This window comes from Ammodytes marinus, assembly GCF_949987685.1.
Source record: "Ammodytes marinus genome assembly, chromosome: 16".
Classification (NCBI taxonomy): Eukaryota; Metazoa; Chordata; class Actinopteri; order Uranoscopiformes; family Ammodytidae; genus Ammodytes; species Ammodytes marinus.
Window position 1 is genome coordinate 11,208,347 of NC_137220.1, and position 22,158 is coordinate 11,230,504.

The following is a 22,158-nucleotide window of genomic DNA, read 5'->3' on the forward strand; positions in this document are numbered from 1 at the left end:
GAAGAAACTAATGATGCCTTCAAGTGCTCCCCGGAATTTCTTATTTCGTATAAGTCCCAAGAATTATTAATGAAATTTGTGTGAAAATGCAAGTAGGCCTACGTGTGATCAAAACTAAAGCTCTTGCGTTATGGTTGTGGTGCATCTTGTACTTTAATTAAAAAAACATATAACCTGTTGTATGTTACACTGTAACAATATGCCTAGTCAATTACAGGTTAGATAGATATAGATATATTTTATATAGGCCTAGTCCTAATAATTCAAAACGTGGAATAATTGTGTATAAATGCATACGTTTTGTAGGCTATAACATCCAAGTATGTAAAGAAACGTGTAACTTGTATAGGCTATAAAATAAATGTTCCATTATCTTCATATTTTCCATTTTGAGCTATTTTCGTGTGTCCCGCTGCGTCGTTTCCGATACTTCCAATCTCTCCCTGAAGGCAGCAATAGAGCAAGGTGCCCAGGAACCAATCACAGGGCAGGAAACATCAGCCAAGCCTATCGGCAGATGGGCGATGGAGACAAAACTCTCAGCTTGCCCCATTCTCCGGCAGCACTGGTTACTACAGACAGCGAGAGTGGACCTGCCGAGAAATAAATCCAACTACGACATATTCCTAGAGCCGTCAAAGGAAGAAGAAAAACAAGGTACGCCTAGGCTACATCATTTGTTTATTGTAGTCTAATTATAATGAGCGTTTTTACTTTTTCTCTCAGTGTCTAGGCTGCCTGTCTGCCGGCGTCCCTCTCTCTCTCTCTCTCTCTCTCTCTCTAAAAAAATCTAAAACAAGTTGGACTGCTCAGTCCACCACAACCCAAGTGAAACCTGTAGACGTATTGCTACGTTGCATCATAGTTATTTAGAAGTCTGAGTAATGTTTGAATTTTTATTTTTATTTTTATTTTTTATTGATGATGCGGATATTTAAATAGCCATATGCTTAAAAATAATAGTACTGTTGTCTGACTGCTTTGTAAATGAATGAACCAGTTTGCTTGTGAGCTAATAACTATGCAAAGTCAGACAGGATTTTCTTGACAAGTAGCCTAGGTCAAAAGTTGAAGCTACAACTTTCATCTTCTATGAAATGTTCTGTCACTGCTTCATGTGATGTATAGTCTTGTTTCCTCCTGTGCTGAGTTGGATCTGTGCCTGTTTTTGCCTCCATCCACCCAGTCACCATTTATCCACTTTAAAAAAATATATTATTCTGCTTCATCTGAACTGACATTAGGCTATTGGTGTGGTGAAGCAGCAGTGACATTTAAAGGTGTAGTCAGCTGGAGAATGATCCGCTACCTCTCCAAATTGTGGGCAAAAATCTGGTGTTAATACACAGCCTAGAAAGTGCATGTAAACAAAGTGGGTTCACTGTAGCTAGCCACATACCTGTTATTCAATGCACAGTACGATCAATAGGGGATTGTGAGGAGATGTTTACTGATTTTTACAACAAACACAAAAATTGACAACAAGCATTTTTTCCAGAATCGCAGACTCCACCTTTTAACACCTTTGGCCAGTCAGCTGCACAGAGAAAGTGAAGTGGGTAATGATATATGTATCCTGGATGCACTTTGGATAAACGTTTATTCTCCTGGTCCTGGAACCAGAGCTGTGGTGACTTGGGGACATCGATGATCAATAGTGAGAATGGTCCCTGACAGTCCCTGACAGTCCCATTAATCCATTTAAGAAATATCTGCCAGGCCTGCAGTGTAGGTGAGGGGGAGACCTTGTTAGAGCCAATATCAGGGCTTTTAGCTTAATGAACCACACAGCAAGACACAGACAGAGCAGCCAGGTAGGTATACGCCATCCTTGGCAAGGTTACATGTCACACAGTGGGTCTTATGGTTCAGTTTAGGATGGATGGTAATTGGTGAAAGCATTGGTATGTTATAGCCTTATGAGCCACATTTTAAATACTGATGTACGTTTGATTTTAGAATGTGTTGAGTTTTGAATAGATTCACTTTGGTGGGGGAAAGCAATGTGTGTTTTTTTCAACACGTACAGTATAATTCTTGCTTACGTGTTTGAAAGGCAACTTCAGTCAATAGGTATAGTGAAGCAGTAATCCTAACGTAGGCCAACTGCATGCATGTGACGTCTTTCTGAGTGACAGCACAATACATTTTTCCTGTTTTTCTTGTTCTTGTCATTGAAGAAAAATGATTCCATGTTGTGGCTCCCTCTGCACTGCTCCGTCACAGAAAAAAAGCTCTATAGATTTTTGGTAAAATTACGTTTCGTTTTCTAGATTGATTTATGAGTTTTCATAAATGGTGGAATTCACCTTTTTACGTGGCTTTGGTCTGATTGTGGCTTGTTGTGAGCTCATGTCCAAAGTGTAAAGGGTAACATACTCCTCCCTTTTAGCAGTAAAATCTATAGATGCTATTACAAGATATTGAATTTCTTTCTTTACTTTGGTCACTATTTCTTCACAAGAAAAAAAAAATCTATTTCTTATCACTGCAAGTGTGTGTGACTATGCTGCTTTCTAGTGCTGCTAATAATTGGTAACATCAGAACAACCTGTATCTTGTGTAGCTTTTTTTAACATGCAGTTGTTGTAGGATGGTGACTCTAGTCCAGTCACTGCAGTCTGTGCAGTGCTCGCCAAATTGTTTGAGTGGTAAATTAAAGCCAATTACCTCATTATCGTGCAGGTCAAACAAACTGAGGCTAACCGTGTTGGACTCAGCTCCACCGGCTTCGCTGTCTGAGACGGACAAGAAAGATGAGACTTTGCAAAAGGATAGTAGGAGGCCTGAATCTGCACTTTTTACGTCATCTCATTTCCCAGCGGTCGCTCTTGATTGTGTGCAGTTCAATTTGCATTAGGTCGGACAGCTTTTCTCCTCAGTCTTTACCATAATTCATGAGAAAACCCAAACAAGGGAGCTGGCTGTCAATTACATGATTACCAGACCGTTTCTTGACTGACAGCAGCATACGTCAAATGTGGTGTGTTTTGGTTTTGCTCGTTTATAAAGGAGAACTTGCATGAATTCAGAAAGTGGTTACAAAGAATGCTGCCCTTTAATCTATTTTTGCCTTATTTTCCTTGTTTATGTTGTCCTTTTATTTCTGCTGCTCTGTATTCATCAATCTCACTGCCTATCTGTTTTATCTCCCATCTTTGTACATCTACCCTGTCCTCTTAGGCAGCTCTAGCCTCTAAGCAGTCATGTCGGCCAAAGCCATCTCCGAGCAGACGGGAAAGGAGTTCCTCTACAAGCACATCTGCACATCGGCGGCCGTCCAGAACAGATTCCGCTATGCCAACGTGACGCCTGACACCGACTTTGACAAACTGGCCAAAGAGCACCCATGGCTTCTTACAGAGGTGAGGCAGGATAAGAATGTATGCAGATGATAAAGTCCAATTTTATTCTGTCGCAAAACTTATATGCCCCTTTATATGCCCCTTTTTTATGCCTTAAGCATAGTCTCCCTTAAATTGTGAAACATGATCTCTTCTTTATGGAGACAATTACTTAGGTCTTAGCAGAGTGGTCTCTTGGTGCTTGTTAGCTGATGTCACAGACAGCACAATGTCCCAGCAGTTCCCAGTAACAAGGTGGAAATGCAAAAAAAAAAAAAAAAACACACAATGTAAAAATTCTCCTTTTCCATTCTTAATTAATCTTAAAAACAGGGAGGTCAGAGTTCAGCTAGGGTAGTATTCTTTGCACAAACACTTCTCCAGGTGCACTATACACATCAGTCTTCATATCCTATTCTTCACAGCATTGCCATGCTCTCAATTCTCACCGCTCCTCATAGCCAAAGCAATAGCACATAGTCGTGCTGTTATAGAAGTTAATTCAATTAGTCTGTGAGTCATCTTGCAGGATAAAATGTCATTCTCCCCGCTATGTCTACCTCAAGGGTTTTTTTTCTATCTGGCAGGTATTTGGAGGATGTGCAGGGCAGATATGTGGAGATATGCGCTGCGGTAGGATTGATTAGGGAATTGCATTAACGCTCACCCTTAGCCATCTCACTGGCGAGCACCCAGATACTAATGGCTCCACTGTCATAAGTCATTCTCTTTATCGGACTTGCAAGTGAGGAAGCGACTACGTCCTTTGGGGGTTGGGTTGGCTGTAATTTAGCTTTTGCGTCAGATGGAAGTTATGTATCTTTTAGAGGTTCAGCTCAACTTCACTAAATAACATCAGTCAATAGCTGCAAATACATTGTGCCTTTGTTTTATTTGTCCTTGCACGTGTTCTGTTCTGTGCTAGATTCCTTTTTTTGGTGATATGAATTTAAACATTTTAACCCTAGAAATTCATGTCTGTGTGTTGAGATGAAACTGCAGCAAATGATCCTTTTAGAGCTGCAACGATTAATCGAAGAATCGATTATTAATCGATTATTAAAATAATCGCCAACTATTTTGATAATCGATTAATCGTTTCAAGTACTTTTTTAATAAAAAATGTCCAAATTCTCTGATTTCAGCTTCTCAAATGTGAATATTTTCTGGTTTCTTTAATCCTATTATGACAGTAAACTGAAATATCTTTGTGATTTGGACATAAAAATACATTTGAGGAAGTCAACATAGGCTTTGGAAAATTGATCAAAATCTTTGTACGGGCCAAAATACTAATCGATTAATTATCGATTAACCGAGAAAATAATCGACAGATTAATCGATTATCAAAATAATCGTTAGTAGCAGCCCTAGATCCTTTTCCTAACAGTTATTGCCTTGTTTAATCGCTGAATCGATTGCTCCATTAAAACAAACTTCAAATAGCTTGTTTATTTGGGGCCAACAGTTCAAAACACCTAAATGATCATCATTTTTGCAGATCAATTTTGTGTGGATCTATTGAAGAAAACTTATCAAGAGCAGAGAGCAGTTTATGTTAACTGTCAATTTTAGAATTGTTTGAATTGATAACAAAATAAATGTTGTAAATGATGTTGCCATGCTGTGAATGGAACAACTTGGAAACAATCATGACCTCATCCTGGAAGTAGAACATAAAATGCACTGTGGTGGACAGCTTTTGAGTTGAATGCCTCTCAGCGAATGGTTAGTGTAGGTGACTGACAGTGCTAAAATTGACCATTTCTATTTTTTCTTTATCCTGCTTCTCCAGAGGCTGGTGGTGAAGCCAGACCAGCTGATCAAAAGGCGTGGGAAGCTGGGTCTGGTCGGGGTCAACCTGGACCTGAACGGCGTCAGAGAATGGCTGAAGACCCGCCTCATGCAAGAGACCACAGTAAGTCATTCTCCCTCTCCCTCTCCCTCTCCCTCTCCCTCTCCCTCTCCCTCTCCCTCTCCCTCTCCCTCTCCCTCCCTCTCTTCTGTCACCCAGCCAATTACCTCTACCCTTTAAGCCGTCTGTTTGAGAGGGCTGCACTTTGCTGAACACGCCTTGAATCAATAATATACCGGAGCTCTATTCTGACCCTCCTCCTGTTGGCCTTTCCTTCACCCTCCCTTGCCCGTTCTCTACTCATACATTTGGTTTGTGTGTGCTTATTTTTCTTTCTTTTACAAATACCCTATATAATTATGAACTATTATGAATAATGTAATATTTGTGGAATATCTATAAATACATAAATCCAGCATCCTTTGTCAAACTAATTAAAGAATAAGAATTAACTATATAAATAAAACATATAAATACACACAACCAGATACTTTATATCCTATATATAAACACATACACATTTACACAAAGTAATATTGATAAGCATATCTGCATGTATCTCTGTGTGCATTTATTTTTGCCTGACGTGTAATGCCTAAAAAGCTGCCCGAGTTGCTGACTAGGTTCCGTATCAGTCTGCTGTTAGTAAATGGGTCCACTCAGCTGAAGCGCTTGCTGCTCGCGGATAAACAGTCATTCCGTCTATCCATTCAGCATCACCGCGGCACAAAAAGATCCATCGCCCTGCCAACTAAGATGCTGCTTCGCCTCATAAAGCAAGAAGCGAGCAACGGAGAGACTAGGAGGGTCCATAAAGCATAGGAGAAGAAGAGTGTCAGTGTCTGAGATAGCCGAGAGATGTATCTCTTCACTGATGAGGTGAAACTGTCAACAGCCGCCACTGGCAGTAAATATGAATAAATGAAGCCACAGCTGTAATGTGGACAGTCGGGAACAACAGTTTTGTCAGCTTGTATGTTATCTTTATCGTCTTCAAAATAGTAGCAGTAATGTTAACGTTTTATGCAGATTAATAACCATGAGAAATACGTTGTTGACAAATGTGTATTTTTAAACTTTAAATGCATAAGGTGCACTTAAGTAAAATAAATCAGTTAATCGATGCATCCATCTTGCTATTTAATAGCTATAAGAAACATTATAAAATTATAATGAAATATTGTTTGTGGTGCCGAATTGTAATGTAATATAATGTTATGTTATCAGCAGCCTGTTAGCATGCTGATATTAGCATGTAGCTTGTTGCACCTTGCTGTAGACTCTTGGTTCACACAAAACCTTCGTTCCAATACCCATGGCCTACTTCCATACTATTTATTATTCTAGAAAAAGATTTAGGATGTCTCAAAACATGCGAAAAGTACCCGGATGCCCTGATAAATACAATTGCATTTTGTAGTATGCAAACCAGCATACTTAAGTATTACAGTAAAAATAAAAAAGTATGTGATTTGGAACACAAGGTTAGTGTCTTGTTTGACTGCTAGTTTGTCTTTTTGTTTTAAACTAAACACCGAGTTTATCATGAAAACATCAGAGGAACTAGTCCGATCAGATACCAGTGGCTGCTAATAGCTTCATTTTCAGTACACACATTACACTTCCTTCCTTTTTCACTTGTTCTTAACACATTGCTGTCACTGCTGTCCTATGCTGCACGTACCCCACTATGCCTCACTCAACCAGCATTTAATATTTTGTCTAATAATGTTAAAATAAGTGGTTAAATTAAATCCTTCACATACAAATTGTATTCAGAGTGTGACTTCATTATGGCTCCATGAGGCAGTAATTGCGGTATCTGTTGGTTTGTCTGAATTGCCCAGAGTCCCTTGTGGGTTTTTCAGGAAGAAAGCCTTTCTTTTTCTTCTGTTTTTTTTACTTCACACATCATCAACCTCCCTTTTTTATTCACACTCTTCAAAATGGCAACTCCCTCCCTCTCTCCTCTTTGTATAATTTTGTCCCCCGCTCTCTCAGCTGGTCCCTGGTCTCTCTGTGCCTGTTGGCCTTTAACAGAGGAACGGTGACAGCGGCGCCAAATGAGCTGTGGCTGTGTGCGCTGGGCATGACCACATTTTTCTTTTTTAACCTTCCTCTCAACCTGTCAGATTTTTCTTTTCTATAAAGGTCAATTTAATTTTGCTAAGTGTTGGTCCTTTTTTTTAAATGTATTTTGCACGTTACCTAATATACCTTTGATCCCGTTCTCCTCCTAGTCTAATAAGTAAGTCTACAATGAAGTGTGGGGGATGATGTATTAATATGGAAACAATCTGTAGACCATTGAGCTGCTGTGACGTCTTTTGTTCAACCCAAGGGAGTTTATGCTAATAGTACGTTGTTTTGCTCCTTACTGTTTATTAATTAACTTATTATTATTATTTATCGATGATCCGCAGGTTGGAAAAGCCAAGGGCATTCTCAAGAACTTCCTCATCGAGCCATTTGTCGCCCACAAGCAGGTGAATCACTCGTTACACACCTACTATGTACTAGACACTAGTAGCAGACAGTGATGGTGCAAAATTATTATTGATGATGTAATGTGTCATTCTTAACGTTCCATTGTTCAGGAGGAGGAGTTCTACCTGTGTATCTACGCCACCCGGGAGGGCGACTATGTGCTGTTTCACCACGAGGGAGGAGTGGATGTGGGAGATGTGGACGCCAAGGCCAAGAAGCTGCTAATAGGGGTGGATGAAAAGATCAGCGAAGACTCTGTGAAGAATGGACTGCTGACTCACGTCCCCAACGACAAGAAAGCGTGAGTTAAGACAAAAAAAAAAGTATTTGTAGTTTCTGTGCTACACCTTAGCTCTGTGTTAATAATATAGAGTGGAACAAATACTGGGAGAAGATGCAATATTGACGGCATAATATTGACCCCGAAGCTGTGTCAGAGGCGTATTTATTCAACACTGGCAACTTTTGCTGCTCTAGTTAGTGTTTTGCTGGTATCATAGTGTACGCTGGGGATAGACCACATAGATAAAAACATATAGAGGAAGACTCGTACATTAAAATTCCTCCTATAGATTTAAACCAAGAGCTCTGTGATAAAAGTCCCGATCTCCTAGCTTTTTGGCAGATATTCAATCTCATAGCCCACATAATATTAGCAGTTAATTATTGAAGCTCTTATGCGCAAACCATTTTCAATGAGACCGCATGATTTCCATGAGAAACAGATTTTCCAATGAGGTTTTACTTTGAAGCTGTAAACTCAGTACCTTCCAAACAATGTGTGCTAAGTAGAATTTGGGACATTTTCAATATCAGAAGACAGTGGAAAAATGTGCCAAGAAAAAAGTTTTGCGTTTTATAATATTAAACTCCTGAACATCAGAGTAAAAAAGAACACAGTGCGACATAACGGTGACGTAAGAAAAAAAGCACTTTGATATTGGCAGTAAATGTGGGAGGGGGGAGGAGATGGGTGGAGGGTTTCCATTAGACAAATGACACACTCCCTCCTCTCTTCCAACCGCCTCCAACCCCCATTCCTGTTTTACTCTACAGCCACATTCAGAGCACGTCCATTTATTTTGATGGGTACGAAACAGTGGCTCGCCCCCCCCCCCCCCCCCTTCCAACCCCTCCAGTCCTATCCATCCATCTCAGCAGTGCTCTTGTTAAAGGCACTTTTTGGCCCCGACTGTCTCGCTGTCTTGGCTGACATTGAGGAATCTGCCCCAGAATTCACTCTGCCAACCCCCAGCTTAACCTCCTCAGACATGGGGAGCTGAGTCACTCGAGGGTTTCAGTCCCAGTTTTTTTTTCTCCAAGGGGGGGGGGCCAGTGGGAGTCCAGACAACAGGCTGGCGTGGTTACAAAGGCCCCGAGCTGCCTTCACAAGTGACAGGCAGGAGAGGAAAGCAAAATACTGCCTATACACAGTACACACCAGGCCCGGTTCTAGAAAGTCAGACTTGGGGGGGCCCGTAGAAATTTTGGGTGGGCACACTGGGCAGGGAGACCGAAGATGCGAGCGCGCGCAGAGCGCGCGAGCCGAAATTTTTTGCCCTTGTAAGATCTCTGCGTCTGCTTTTTGGCACATTTACTGTGAATTGTGTAGAACACAATATGCAAATAAACGTTGAGTGTTGCTGTGTGGGAAATTTGATTATTTATTATTATTTTTTTTTCTCCAAAATGTTTATGAATAACATATAATATACATTATATACAACATAATGTGTATATATATAAAATAAATGATTGTGATGTAAGTGTTTTATTGGAGGGGGCCCCCCAGGGCAGTGACTGCTCTTGAGAAAAAAGTCCAAAGTCGCATATAAAAAGCGGACCTGGCAACGCTGACCACTGACCAGGCAGTGTCAGTGACCACTAGGCCTATAAGCGGGTGGATGGAGGCAGGCCTGCCCACCCAATTAATTTTATTTGACATTTTCTTGGACAGCGAACGAAATTTTCCGTCCGATAGTGGGTCGGGAAAAAACCCAGACCCACTATCGGGGAAAAAAAAAAAAAAAAAAAAAAAAATCTCAAATTTTGGTTGGGGGGGGCACAGCTCACATCTGGGGGGGCACGGCCCCCCCTGGCCCCTGGCTACCGCCGGCCCTGGTACACACACACACACACACACCATCTCCTTCTTCAGCAACCCCCCACTCCTTCCTCACTGCTCTGTTTTGACACATGAAGGAGGCGGGAGTAAATTAGATTTTTCCTCCTCTACAGCAAAGCGCTCTGCAGCTAATTTGCAGGTGGACTGTTTCCTCTCCAGCCCAGCCTTAATAATCCATCTATGACATTGCCTGTCGTTTGTCATGGTTTGAACTACATTATGTGGAAAAAAAAATTATGGCCGTGCTTTTCTTTTTGCTTTGCTTGTATCACCACGCGTTATTTCTACAGGGAAATTAAATTGCACTGCCCATGATTATATACAGTAAATGCCTTTTTATAATAATTGTTTTCCTGAGGGAAAGTCTGTTTGCAAAAAAGAGTCAAGACAATTTTCGAAGTAGTTGCAGATACATTACATTCAGCGTTAATGTAACTGCTTATGTTGTAATGTGAACAACCAGAAACCCACAGTCCATTGGACCCAAAATATATATAATATATTGTGAGGTCTTCTCAACTCTCTTCTAAATGTTTGTAGATAGTAACAGATACCTACTTAGTGGAAAAACATCCACTACAATACCCATCCCCAACTCAAAAAGGCCTAAAGAACTAAATGAATTCAGACCAGTTGCACTTGCACATACCTCTCTTGTACCTCTTGAGTCCAGATACAAGCCCTATGTTCTGTCTGGAAGAAGAGAGTGGTCCAGAAAGCAGAACAAATAACAAGTCAACACCACCATGCACTTTCCAGGGAAATCTCAGTTATGCCCTCAGGCCGTCGTTATTGCATGCCAGCACGGAATCGTTATACAAATAATTGTATTTATGCTGCTTAATCTTAATCTGTCTCTCTGCAGGGTCCTGGCCAGCTTCATTGTTGGGCTCTTCAACCTGTATGAGGACCTGTTCTTCACATACCTGGAGATCAATCCAGTGGGTAAGTTGTTGTTGTTTTGCTCTCCAATCCCCAATACATGTATGTGATGTGTCCTAAACAAGCCTTTCTCATGGCATATGCATTTAATTCCAGCACAGATTCATAAATATGTGATCAGATTATGAAATTGTTAAGAGGACATCAAAGGAAAAGCTGAGATGAAAAACATCATCAATGCATAATGAAACATCATCTTGGGTCCAAGAGGTAGAAGTTGATTCTGGCACATTTTTAACACTGAGGGAGGAAACGGTTCAATAATTCAGGCACTTGCTGTTTGATGAAGGAAGCGCGTGTTTATAATGGATTAATTGGGAAACCAGTACATGCCCTGTGGCAGCTGTTGTTGTGGATGTATCAGGGCTGCTTTGATGTCACACACCCCCGTCCCATCTCCATTTCCTGCTGGGACAACAGGAAGGTTGTGGTCACCTGTGGATGAGCATTGTTTCTCCAATGACCTATTTAAAGTTCAGAACCTAACATGGTGAATCTCAGTAGGTGGGTGTTTGTAAGGTTTTTGGCGTATAGATTTTTAAACTTTATTTTCTTCTCTTTCTTCTCAGTGGTCACAAAAGATGGCGTTTACGTGCTGGACATGGCAGCAAAGATTGATGCCACAGCTGACTACCTCTGCAAGTCCAAGTGGGGCGACGTGGAGTTCCCTCCACCTTTCGGCAGAGAGGCCTATCCAGAGGTTAGAGAGAGAGAGAGAGAGAGAGAGAGAGAGAGAAAGAGAGAGAGAGAGAGCAATGCATCCGCTTATAAGCAGTCGGCATCAAACAGCTGGTGTTGATCTCAAAAGAGGAAAAGAGCTTACAGTAGGATGTAAATAACAAAAAACTACTCAATCCACCATTTTTCAGTTCCGATCCTATTCTGATGTCTGGGTTTAAGCCGATATCGATAGTGTTCGATATCATGATTATTATTATATTTTCTTTTTGTTGGTGGTGATTCATTTACCATTTATTTTACCTGCTTTGAACGGTTTCAATCAAATAAGTAAATGTTCTATATCATGTAGCTATGGCCTTACAATTGAATGTTCTTTCCTAGTTAATTACATTAAAAAAATATGGAATGGAATTTGGATGGGTACGTGGATCGGTGGCGTCAGTCTGAAGTCAGATAAGTGGATTACAGCCATATGTGAGCCGATACCGATATTGTATTGGACCGGTCCCATCACTAGTAAATTACCACTCTGAAAAGGAACTCAAGACTGTTTCAAATAATATTATTATCAAGTATGGTAGAAAATATCAGTGTTATAGAGAATAGGTAGACACATTCTCAGGGGGTTTACCTGCAGCCCCTGTCACAGCTGCCCCATGTGGTTATAATGAGGATGGTCATTATCTACACACAGCTGTTAATCAGCCTTCATGACTCATTCTATGGAGACAGGGGAACATCCTCAAGTAAAGGTTGTCTGGGCAGAGAGCTGTCTATAAAAACCTGTTCACCGTAAATAGATGGAGGAGATGCTTTGTTAGAAAAGACCACAATTTGTGTGGTGATTTATTTTCCTTTTTTTCTAGAAACTAGGCTCGAAGTGACATCACACACACGCTGTATTTTGAAGGTATTCTAAATATCTTTCCAAATTCATCAGTTTAATCTAAATATCCTACATGACAGAGCTCAATAATAAACATATAATTTAAAAAAATATTCAATAAAATGGCTGTTTATACAGGAAATATTTCTATCTTTGGCGGATGCATGTAGGAGCTTGTTGGAGACAGACTGTCTGTGTGACAGACGGGCCGGTCTAATTGGACTGCTGTGAGTCTAGAGTGAAGATGTACCGCACATCTGATTGGGAGCTTTTTTTACTCTCAGCCACCTGCTGTGTTCCTGACTGTCACAAACAACCACCGATGCACATCACATCCACTAACGCTCGTCAGATTTCTATAAAATTATCCAATTAATAGCTCCTTTAAAATCACCACAAGCACTGGTAATGAATTGTAGCCAAAATGGAGAGGTGCTTATGTAAGTCCAACACTGATTAAGGGGCTGAGATCACACACAACCCCCACCACAGCCTATGTACTGTAGCATTCATAGAAACTTTCTCTCATGTCTCCCATTTATTTTGCTTTCAGGAGGCCTACATTGCCGATCTTGATGCCAAAAGTGGTGCCAGCCTAAAACTGACCCTGCTCAACCCCAGAGGCCGCATCTGGACCATGGTAGCAGGAGGAGGTGCCTCGGTGGTGTACAGGTACATTGAAAAAAACGACCTAAATAAAATAAGACACCAGAAGCCTTGAATCTGAATTCCAATTGGATATTTTTCTTCTGGTTGCTTGAATTGTCCCTTGACTTTCTCCTTTGTCTTGTTGATTCTACTACACATAATTGGGTTTAAGCATTCGGAGAGTTTGCCACTAATGCAGTAGTTAGACTGATGGCACAGCAGCTTAGACTCTGTCCGTTCAGCTTTCAGCTAAATTGGATTCTTAGTTGTTTCCATTTTAGTGAGCGTCTGGAGGAATGAGCCGCGTCTCCCTAACGCTGCCGTCTGTCTGGGCTACAAAGCGTGACATGCAGACATCAGCTGTGACTGATTATTCCCTTTGTGCCCTCTTAAGTTGTTGTGTATTTATTCATTTGTTTTACAGTAAATCATTAATTCAAAACACATGGGGGAAGAAAATGCATTGCGACCATCCCATTTTTTTCCGAAACAATGTGTCATTGTTGTAGCCGGAAAGCTGGGCTACCACCAGACATGACACATACACATCTGCTTTTACTTTTTTCCTCTGTGTGTGTGAGTGACTAATGTTAAAACTCCAATAGTGACACAATCTGTGACCTGGGGGGCGTCACTGAGCTGGCCAACTACGGGGAGTATTCAGGAGCACCAAGCGAACAGCAGACCTACGACTACGCCAAGACCATCCTTTCTCTGATGACACGAGAGAAGCACCGTGAGGGTAGGAACAATGCTATGTCGAAACTTTCAGTGTTTCTCAAAAAAAGAAGAAAAACAAATCCTACAATTCTGCTTTTATCATAATTTTTTCCAGGCAAGGTTTTGATCATCGGCGGAAGCATTGCAAACTTCACAAATGTTGCAGCAACATTCAAGGTATAGTATATCAGATGCTGTTTGTTTATAGCAGCCCTTATATTAGTCAATAAATGCATATCATGTTATATTCACTGATCATATCCTTGTCTTTGCTATAGGGGATTGTTCGGGCCATCAGAGACTTTCAGGGTCCACTAAAGGAGCATGAGGTCACCATTTTTGTCCGACGTGGAGGCCCCAACTACCAGGAAGGTCTCCGAGTGATGGGAGAAGTTGGTGTGTTTCACTTTCCTACTTTACACTGATTTATACCTCTATCATCTAAGTATGACAATCTTACCTTTTTCTTATCTGAATGAACCTGCCGACTTAAAGGAATACTTCACCCATACGGAACCAGCGTTCTATCATTATAAAATAACTATTATAATATAATGGATGAGGTTTTTCTTCCCTCAGTCTTCCCTTAGTCTTCCCTTGGCCCAGCTGTCCTGTTAATCCTAACCCTTACTGTGATGTCACAAGAAGGAAACTGTAGGGTTAGACAGCGAGACCATAAAACACTCTTTCTGCCTTTTCTCAGGCTAAGATGGTCCGATTTAAAATTTTTGCACATTTATACTAAATAGGATCTCCGAGTTCAATACACCTTCATATTCCAACCAGTGAAGTAGGCCTTTAACTCAGTTCTGCCTTCTCCTCACAGGCAAGACCACTGGGATCCCCATCCACGTCTTTGGCACAGAGACTCACATGACCGCCATTGTGGGCATGGCACTGGGCCACCGACCAATCCCCAACGAGCCTCCCGCCGCTGCCCACACTGCCAACTTCCTCCTCAACTCCAGCGGCCGCACATCGGTATGACACATGATATCTCCACGGAGACGAATGGGGCTGCTGTGATGCTGCTAATGCTCACTGCTCACTGTGCAGGGGATTTACATCATCAAATTCCGCCAATAATGTGGTGGAGTTTAGCTAAAGAGTGAAGAGTCAGAAATAGTATTTTTTCAGAGTAAGCTGAAGACTTGCATGCCACAACAGCCTCTGTTTATTACTGTCTTTAGTGAACCAGATAATCAGAAGCCCAGTGTTCTTTTGTATGAGAGCATTTCAAGGCATTGTGGACTGCTCCCATTCAAATAGTCGTGAGACCACAGTCGGTAACTCACTGCGACGGCCCCAAGGCATCCATTAAGATTGTGCAGTGCATAGGCTTTCAGCGAGCAAAGTGAGTGTGTGTCTGTGTGTGTGTGTGTGTGTGTGTCTGTGTGTGTCTGTGTTTGTGCATATGTGCACATACATGCAAGTTTTGGCCTGTTTGCTTCAAATGTAGTGGTAGATAATGTGGAAATGGAATTGTCTCAAATACACTATACAAATAAACTAGAGTATTACAAAGTAAAAGTTCTCAAAAATACAGCATTTTTATGAAATTATTTGACCAGTTTTTGTAAAAGCTTTTGTTTTTTCGAATTGAATGAAAATGTCCCCTCTGAAGCTTAACGCACTAAAATCAAGTCAATACTCCTTCACAAAACTCTAATTATGTAGCCGATGGCATGAAGAACACTACACTCACTGTGTTACTTGTGTGCAGGTGATAACCTGGTGGTTTAAGGGAACCATCAAACTATAAAGGACCACTGTTTTGCCAGTGTTTTTTTTACTATTAATTTCATCATCATTTCTGTCCTCATTGGTACACTACACACACTTCTAATTGATTTATATATTTCTTGGTTATTTACAGACTCCAGCATCCAGCAGGACTGCTTCTTTCTCTGATAACAAAGCCAAAGTCAGCAGCTCACCAGCAAAAAAGGCCAAAACCGGAGCTCCTATTGGTAAGAAAACACCACTGCACTGTGAATGCTTGCTGACGCCTTGTGTTTTCAGACAGACATGGACACTGCTGGGCAGTATGGTAGATAGAAGTCTTGTGTTAATGCATGGTTGAGTTATGAAGTATTACAGCTCCCCCTTTGGGCAGCAGGAGGACCCTGCAATCCAAACTCAGTAAAAATGGGAAAACTGCATTATCAGACATACAACACACTGCATTTTACAGACGTGTATTTACTGTTTATCTTACAACAACAAATTAAGAACAGGCAACTTGTCTGTGTAGAATCCCAGACATCTGAAGCTTCATGGACTTTATAGGGCTTACACACCTCGTCTACTGTATTAATCTTTTTGATATTGATATCTCATTGGCTTAAAAATACTTGGTGACCTGTTTTCAGTATCAGAATACTTTTTTTCAGTGGTTTTAGTGTCCATTGTGTTCATGTGCACCTGTGTGACTTGTTAATTTAATACAGTTTATGTATCATTTGCTTTCTTCTTGGTTCTATTACATCTAAAAGCATTTTATTTTTATCGAGACGAGGTTCACAGGTAATAGATGAAGAAATTCAGTTTCTATATAACAGCTGTTTTCTGTCCTGTAGCCAAGGCAACTACTCTCTTCAGCAAACAGACCAAGTCCATAGTGTGGGGTATGCAGACACGGGCAGTGCAGGGTATGATGGACTTTGACTATGTTTGCTCCAGAGAGGAGCCATCTGTCGCAGCAATGGTCTACCCATTTACGTAAGTGCGCCCTGTCCTTCGACTGTGGGTGTAATGGATCTTAATTGTACATTTATTGTAATAAAAAAAAATCTCTTAAGTAAGCAACGTTCTTTCGTGCATGACAAATGCCTTTTCTGCGTGGCTGCTCTTTCAGGGGAGACCACAAACAGAAGTTCTATTGGGGCCATAAAGAGATCCTCGTCCCAGTGTACAAGAACATGAGCGACGCCATGAAGAAGCACTCCGATGTGGACGTGCTCATTAGCTTCGCCTCTTTGCGTTCGGCCTTCGATAGCACTATGGAGACCATGCAGTACCCACAGGTGAATGCACCGTCATCTTGTGACTAATGCAAAGTATTTAAAGGTGCACTATGTAACTTTTGGGTGTGTCAGAGGAGTGAACATTTTCGAAGTTATATTCTCATAACTGGATAAACAGACTTTACTCACAGGAAAATGTGATCCCTGGAACCCTATTTGAAGCTAGAAGGCTACTTAAAAAATGTACTGTGTCACTGTTGTTGTTTACATCAGCAGGTCCCACAGTCTTGTTTACGAACATATTCTAGTCTTACATTTGGTCCCAGGAGCCTCAAAATCATTTTGTTTTGATATAGGATGATAGAATTATTCAATATTTAGAATAACATGTAGAGTAAATATATTTTGTGAACTGACTGCAGGCTCTTCAAATGTAAACAAATCCCCCCTCCCCTTAAATTACATAGTGCGCCTCAGCTGAAAAATTAAATGTTACGTCTTTCTATTATTTCATTTTTCAGATTCGCACCATTGCCATCATAGCCGAGGGAATCCCTGAAGCCCACACCAGGAAGATCATCAAGGTCGCAAATGAGAAGGGTGTTACAATCATCGGACCAGCAACCGTTAGTCTTCTTATTAGACTGTCCACGATTTCACTCTCTTTTTTATCTGAGCAAGCCAGCAAATCTCCATGTGTGTGTGTGTGGTTGTGTTTTCGTCTAGGTCGGAGGAATCAAACCAGGCTGCTTCAAGATCGGTAACACGGGCGGCATGCTGGATAACATCCTGGCCTCCAAGCTCTACCGTCCAGGCAGTGTGGCCTACGTGTCGCGCTCAGGCGGCATGTCTAATGAACTCAACAACATCATCTCCCGCACTACCGATGGTGTCTTTGAAGGTGTGGCCATTGGTGGAGACAGGTATGTTACTAGTTTTTTTTATGTACAGCATTAAAACGCATGGCACCTTTTGAATTGGTGTGTAATCTTGGGACCTTTTGTGCAGATACCCAGGCTCTGTGTTTACTGAACATGTGCTGCGATACCAAGACACTCCGGGAGTAAAGATGATTGTTGTACTTGGAGAGGTGAGGAAATCATTCTACACACTTTAGTGCTCACTGCAGCTTTTTAAACTGCTATTGATTTTTGCTTCATCCTGTATCTGTCTTTTTGCCTTGTACAGATTGGAGGCACAGAGGAGTACACCATCTGCCAGGCTATTAAAGAGGGCCGGATCACGAAGCCAGTGGTGTGCTGGTGTATCGGCACCTGTGCCACCATGTTCTCTTCAGAGGTGAGGGGACGGGAGTGGAGTAATGAGAGATTAAATTATTAATAATAAACTTTATTTGTATAGCACCTTTCATACAAGAAATAAGTGATACAATTACTGTACATGCATTACAAGAGTCACATTAAAATAGACATAAAGTAGAATATATGAGGTGTTTAGCGCAAACAAATCAATTTTTTTTTGTTTAAATCAACTAAATAGAAAGGCTTTAAAGTCTTCAGTCAATTCAATAAAGTTCCATTATATAATACATCAGTGAATACATAAACTAGTCATTTAAAAACTGCATGTGTGATCATGTGTCTGCTTGAAAACACTAGTACACATACCTGATCCATTTTTTTCCAGGTTCAGTTTGGTCATGCAGGAGCTTGTGCCAACCAGGCATCTGAGACCGCGGTGGCTAAGAACACAGCTTTAAAGGAAGCTGGTGCCTTCGTCCCAAAGAGCTTTGATGAGCTGGGAGAGATCATAAAGTCAGTGCACCCTGCCCACACGAATATTACTTGGTGACAATTTCAGATGAGTTTGTTAGTATGTATTCATCTTGTCATATTTCATCTTACCATTTTTCTTCCTCCGTGTAGATCTGTTTATGATGACCTTGTTGCCAAAGGAGTTATTCAGCCGGCTGCAGAGATGCCCCCACCCACTGTGCCAATGGATTACTCTTGGGCACGAGTGAGTATATGCCTGCTTAACATGAAACAAATCCTATTGTTTTAAAAAACTAAACAGGTGGCTCACAATGACTACATGGAGTTAGTTCACAAGTTTTCTTCTACCGTCTGTTTGCCCCTGCAGGAGCTGGGTCTGATCCGTAAGCCGGCTTCCTTTATGACCAGCATCTGTGATGAGAGGGGCCAGGAGCTCATCTACGCAGGCATGCCCATCACTGAGGTCTTCAAGTCAGAAATAGGCCTAGGAGGAACCCTGGGCCTGCTGTGGTTCCAAAGGAGGTCAGTCTCTTAACCAAAAAGTACTAAAAAAAAACTCTTAAGAAATCCTTGCACTACAAAACAATCGTTGTTTTTGTGTGCAGGTTGCCGAGGTATGCCTGCCAGTTCATTGAGATGTGCCTGATGGTGACTGCTGATCACGGCCCCGCTGTTTCCGGTGCCCACAACACCATTGTCTGTGCTCGTGCTGGCAAAGATCTCATCTCCAGCCTCACCTCCGGCCTTCTCACCATTGTAAGGCAATTCAACCCTTTGGTTCGTGTACTTGATTTACTCACCTGCAAAAGGTCACCATGAGCATCTTTGGTTTGTGTCACTCCCCAGGGCGACCGCTTTGGAGGGGCCCTGGATGCTGCTGCAAAGCAGTTCAGCGGGGCATTCGACAGCGGCATGCTGCCCATGGAGTTTGTCAACAAGATGAAGAAGGATGGCAAGCTGATCATGGGCATCGGACACAGGGTCAAGTCGGTGAGTGGCACAGCACCTTAGCATGTGTGTATCCAGCGTGGACAGCAGCAGAATGATTTAAGTCAAAGTGTTATTATAAACCTACTATAAAGCAACTACACTACAGGGCCAATATTGCTTTGGGGCTAGAAAAAGCATGTGTCGAGTAATAGAGTTTGAGTAAAACAAGATTGAACTGAGATGAAGATTTTAAATGAAAATGTTTTATATTGGTGCTTCCTTCAGATCAACAATCCAGACATGAGAGTCCAGATCTTGAAGGACTTTGTGAAGCAGAACTTCCCCTCCAGCGCGATGCTGGACTACGCTCTAGATGTGGAGAAGATCACCACGTCTAAGGTGAGATTTAATCACTTTGTCCTTTCATTCACAGTCTTAAATAAATAATGACATGCACCATTGTTTATTTACATGATCTATTTTCCCTGTGTGTTGTATTAGAAACCCAACCTGATCCTTAATGTGGATGGCTTCATTGGCGTGGCCTTTGTGGACCTGCTCAGGACCTGTGGTGGCTTTACACGGTGAGTCAATGAAAACTAGCCATCCAGTATTTAAGACCAAATAGAGACAGCAACATTTCCAAATTGAAGCCATATAGAAACTGAACAGTTTGACAACTCAGATCCTTGTTTTCATGCCTCTTCTCCATAATGCCCTGATGTCATTTAGAGCCTGTTTTATACATTGCTATGATAAAAAGGTGGGAGTGTATGTGAAGACTGCAACTGACATAAAATATTTGTCCGTACAACATTTTTTTTTTCCGAAACTTCTCTTACATGAATCAGCCTGCACTTTAAGGTCAATATGTTTGTACGTAAGCAGTAGTATACCTAAATTGCGTCCAGCCATGTTTTAAATTCATCAGCTCTAATAACTTGTTGTTGCGTCATGTCTGCGACAGGGATGAAGCCGACGAGTTTGTGGAGATTGGAGCTCTGAATGGCATCTTTGTCCTGGGACGCAGCATGGGATTTATTGGTGAGTCACTCCCGTGGGCTACTAAAGCATGCACGCTGCCATGGCAATATGTGCAAGGTGACAAAAACCCCTATCTACCTCGTATGAAAAAATCAATCCGTTCCAATTTCCTATCTCCTTTAGGACACTACCTGGACCAGAAGAGGCTGAAGCAGGGTCTGTATCGCCACCCGTGGGACGACATCTCATATGTGCTGCCAGAACACATGTCCATGTAGAGGGACTTCCCCATATCCCCACGCCCGTACTGTGATCTGCCAACCCAAAGCAGTGGCATACCATAGGGAAAATGTTACTATTAATAGAGCTGTAAATTGCAAATACTGTAAGAGAGTATGTTTTAGTTTTTGGGAAAACCTGTAAGTGCTGCAGTTCTGTGAATATTAGTAAAAAAAAAAAAAATGCTAAACTGTCAAGCTCCAGTCTGGTTCTGTGTTAGGGAGATCTAGAGTTCAGTCGGTTATACATGTGAGGCAATATTCAACTATTTATCACAACCACTCCTATAGCAAAGGGGAGCACTGTTATTTAGCCACAGATATTACATCATTGTTGTATTAACCTAGCATGTTTGTCTGTATCACAGGACTGTTGTGTCTCCGTGCAGCTCTCTTCATTGTGCCAGTTGAAAATTGTGAGCTTGCTGCAAGAGGTTGAACCATGGGTTGAACATGTAGTGCAATAATGCTTATAACAAGAGAACATACTGTAGATCAGAGCTTTATTTATGTAACGGTGTATTAATAGTGAAAATGGCAATGGTACGAGGATGTTATAGATTTTTCGCTCATGTTTAATACACAGTGGCAGACTTGAAATGTTAAAGTCTGTTTTCTGTGGCGTTCGGGACCATTTATTTTTATGAGTCATTCCTGGCAGGTGTTCTCCCTAGGAAAAATGTGTGGGAGTGTTTTCTGAAAGAGACTTAATGTAAGTCAGTGCTGTTAGTCATAGAAACAAGACAAAAACATGGAACTTTTAATGTGTTTTATTTCCCCAGCTATTAAAGTGCATAAGTGCATTTTTCCCAAAAGCCCCAGGGTGCACCCATAGAAACACTCTCAGGAGAATTTGGCTACAAAAAGATTAGATATTCACAGGGTCGACTCTGTCTTGAAAACAACATCAATGCACTAATCCCATTGCAATACATTGAATTAATTTTACAATAACTCTGCTGGCACTGTAAGATGGCAAATAATTTAAACAGTTAATTGCTATCATATTTTCTCATGATCAATATGTTCCGTCTTAATATATTTGATGTTTATTATGTCATCCTATTTTTACATGTCTGTATTAGAGTAGGACTTAAAAGGATAGTACATGCTCAACCTATTGATAAGATACAGGTCTCACCTTTTAGGTAATTGACACACCTTTCAGAGTTTGATTGGAGAGTATCTTTATGCGGACAATTTGATTATAATTATTAGACTCTTGAGTGCAAGAAAAAACTCAATCAAAAACCTTATGTACTTTTCCCCACAATAAACGAGGTATGAAAGAAAATGTATGGCAGCCATCACCAGTACCATCTTTTCTGTGAATGTTACAAAACTGGAGAAAAAAAGTCTGCGGACAACCAGAAACCTCACCAGCGTTGTCCCAATGTTTCTGCTTTCAATGTGAACTGAACGTGCCTCTATGCCTCTATACCGATTTGTTGTATGTTGACAACTGTGTTATTGAGTAATATAAAACATAATATAATATTACAATATGTGTTTGTGTTATCTATTATGTATTCCTTCTGCCTATAGATTAAATTGTTCAGAATTCAGGTGTTTGATT

The 22,158-nt window shown here is 41.2% G+C and overlaps 1 protein-coding gene across 1 annotated transcript; it reads left to right on the plus strand.

The window, feature by feature from the left end:
* Positions 1–551: 551 nt before the first annotated feature.
* aclya (ATP citrate lyase a) lies at positions 552–22,080 on the plus strand. Its single transcript, XM_080043699.1, has 28 exons — positions 552–657; positions 3,184–3,365; positions 5,140–5,262; positions 7,623–7,685; positions 7,797–7,987; positions 10,677–10,756; positions 11,323–11,453; positions 12,874–12,992; positions 13,574–13,710; positions 13,804–13,865; positions 13,967–14,084; positions 14,515–14,669; positions 15,565–15,658; positions 16,268–16,409; positions 16,546–16,714; positions 17,176–17,280; positions 17,381–17,577; positions 17,663–17,744; positions 17,843–17,953; positions 18,302–18,429; positions 18,541–18,634; positions 18,758–18,912; positions 18,996–19,146; positions 19,237–19,380; positions 19,606–19,719; positions 19,822–19,904; positions 20,288–20,364; positions 20,488–22,080. Exons 2-28 carry the CDS (start codon positions 3,207–3,209, stop codon positions 20,580–20,582), a joined length of 3,279 nt encoding a protein of 1,092 aa, XP_079899825.1. The 5' UTR covers positions 552–657; positions 3,184–3,206; the 3' UTR covers positions 20,583–22,080.
* The last annotated feature ends 78 nt before the right edge of the window (positions 22,081–22,158 follow it).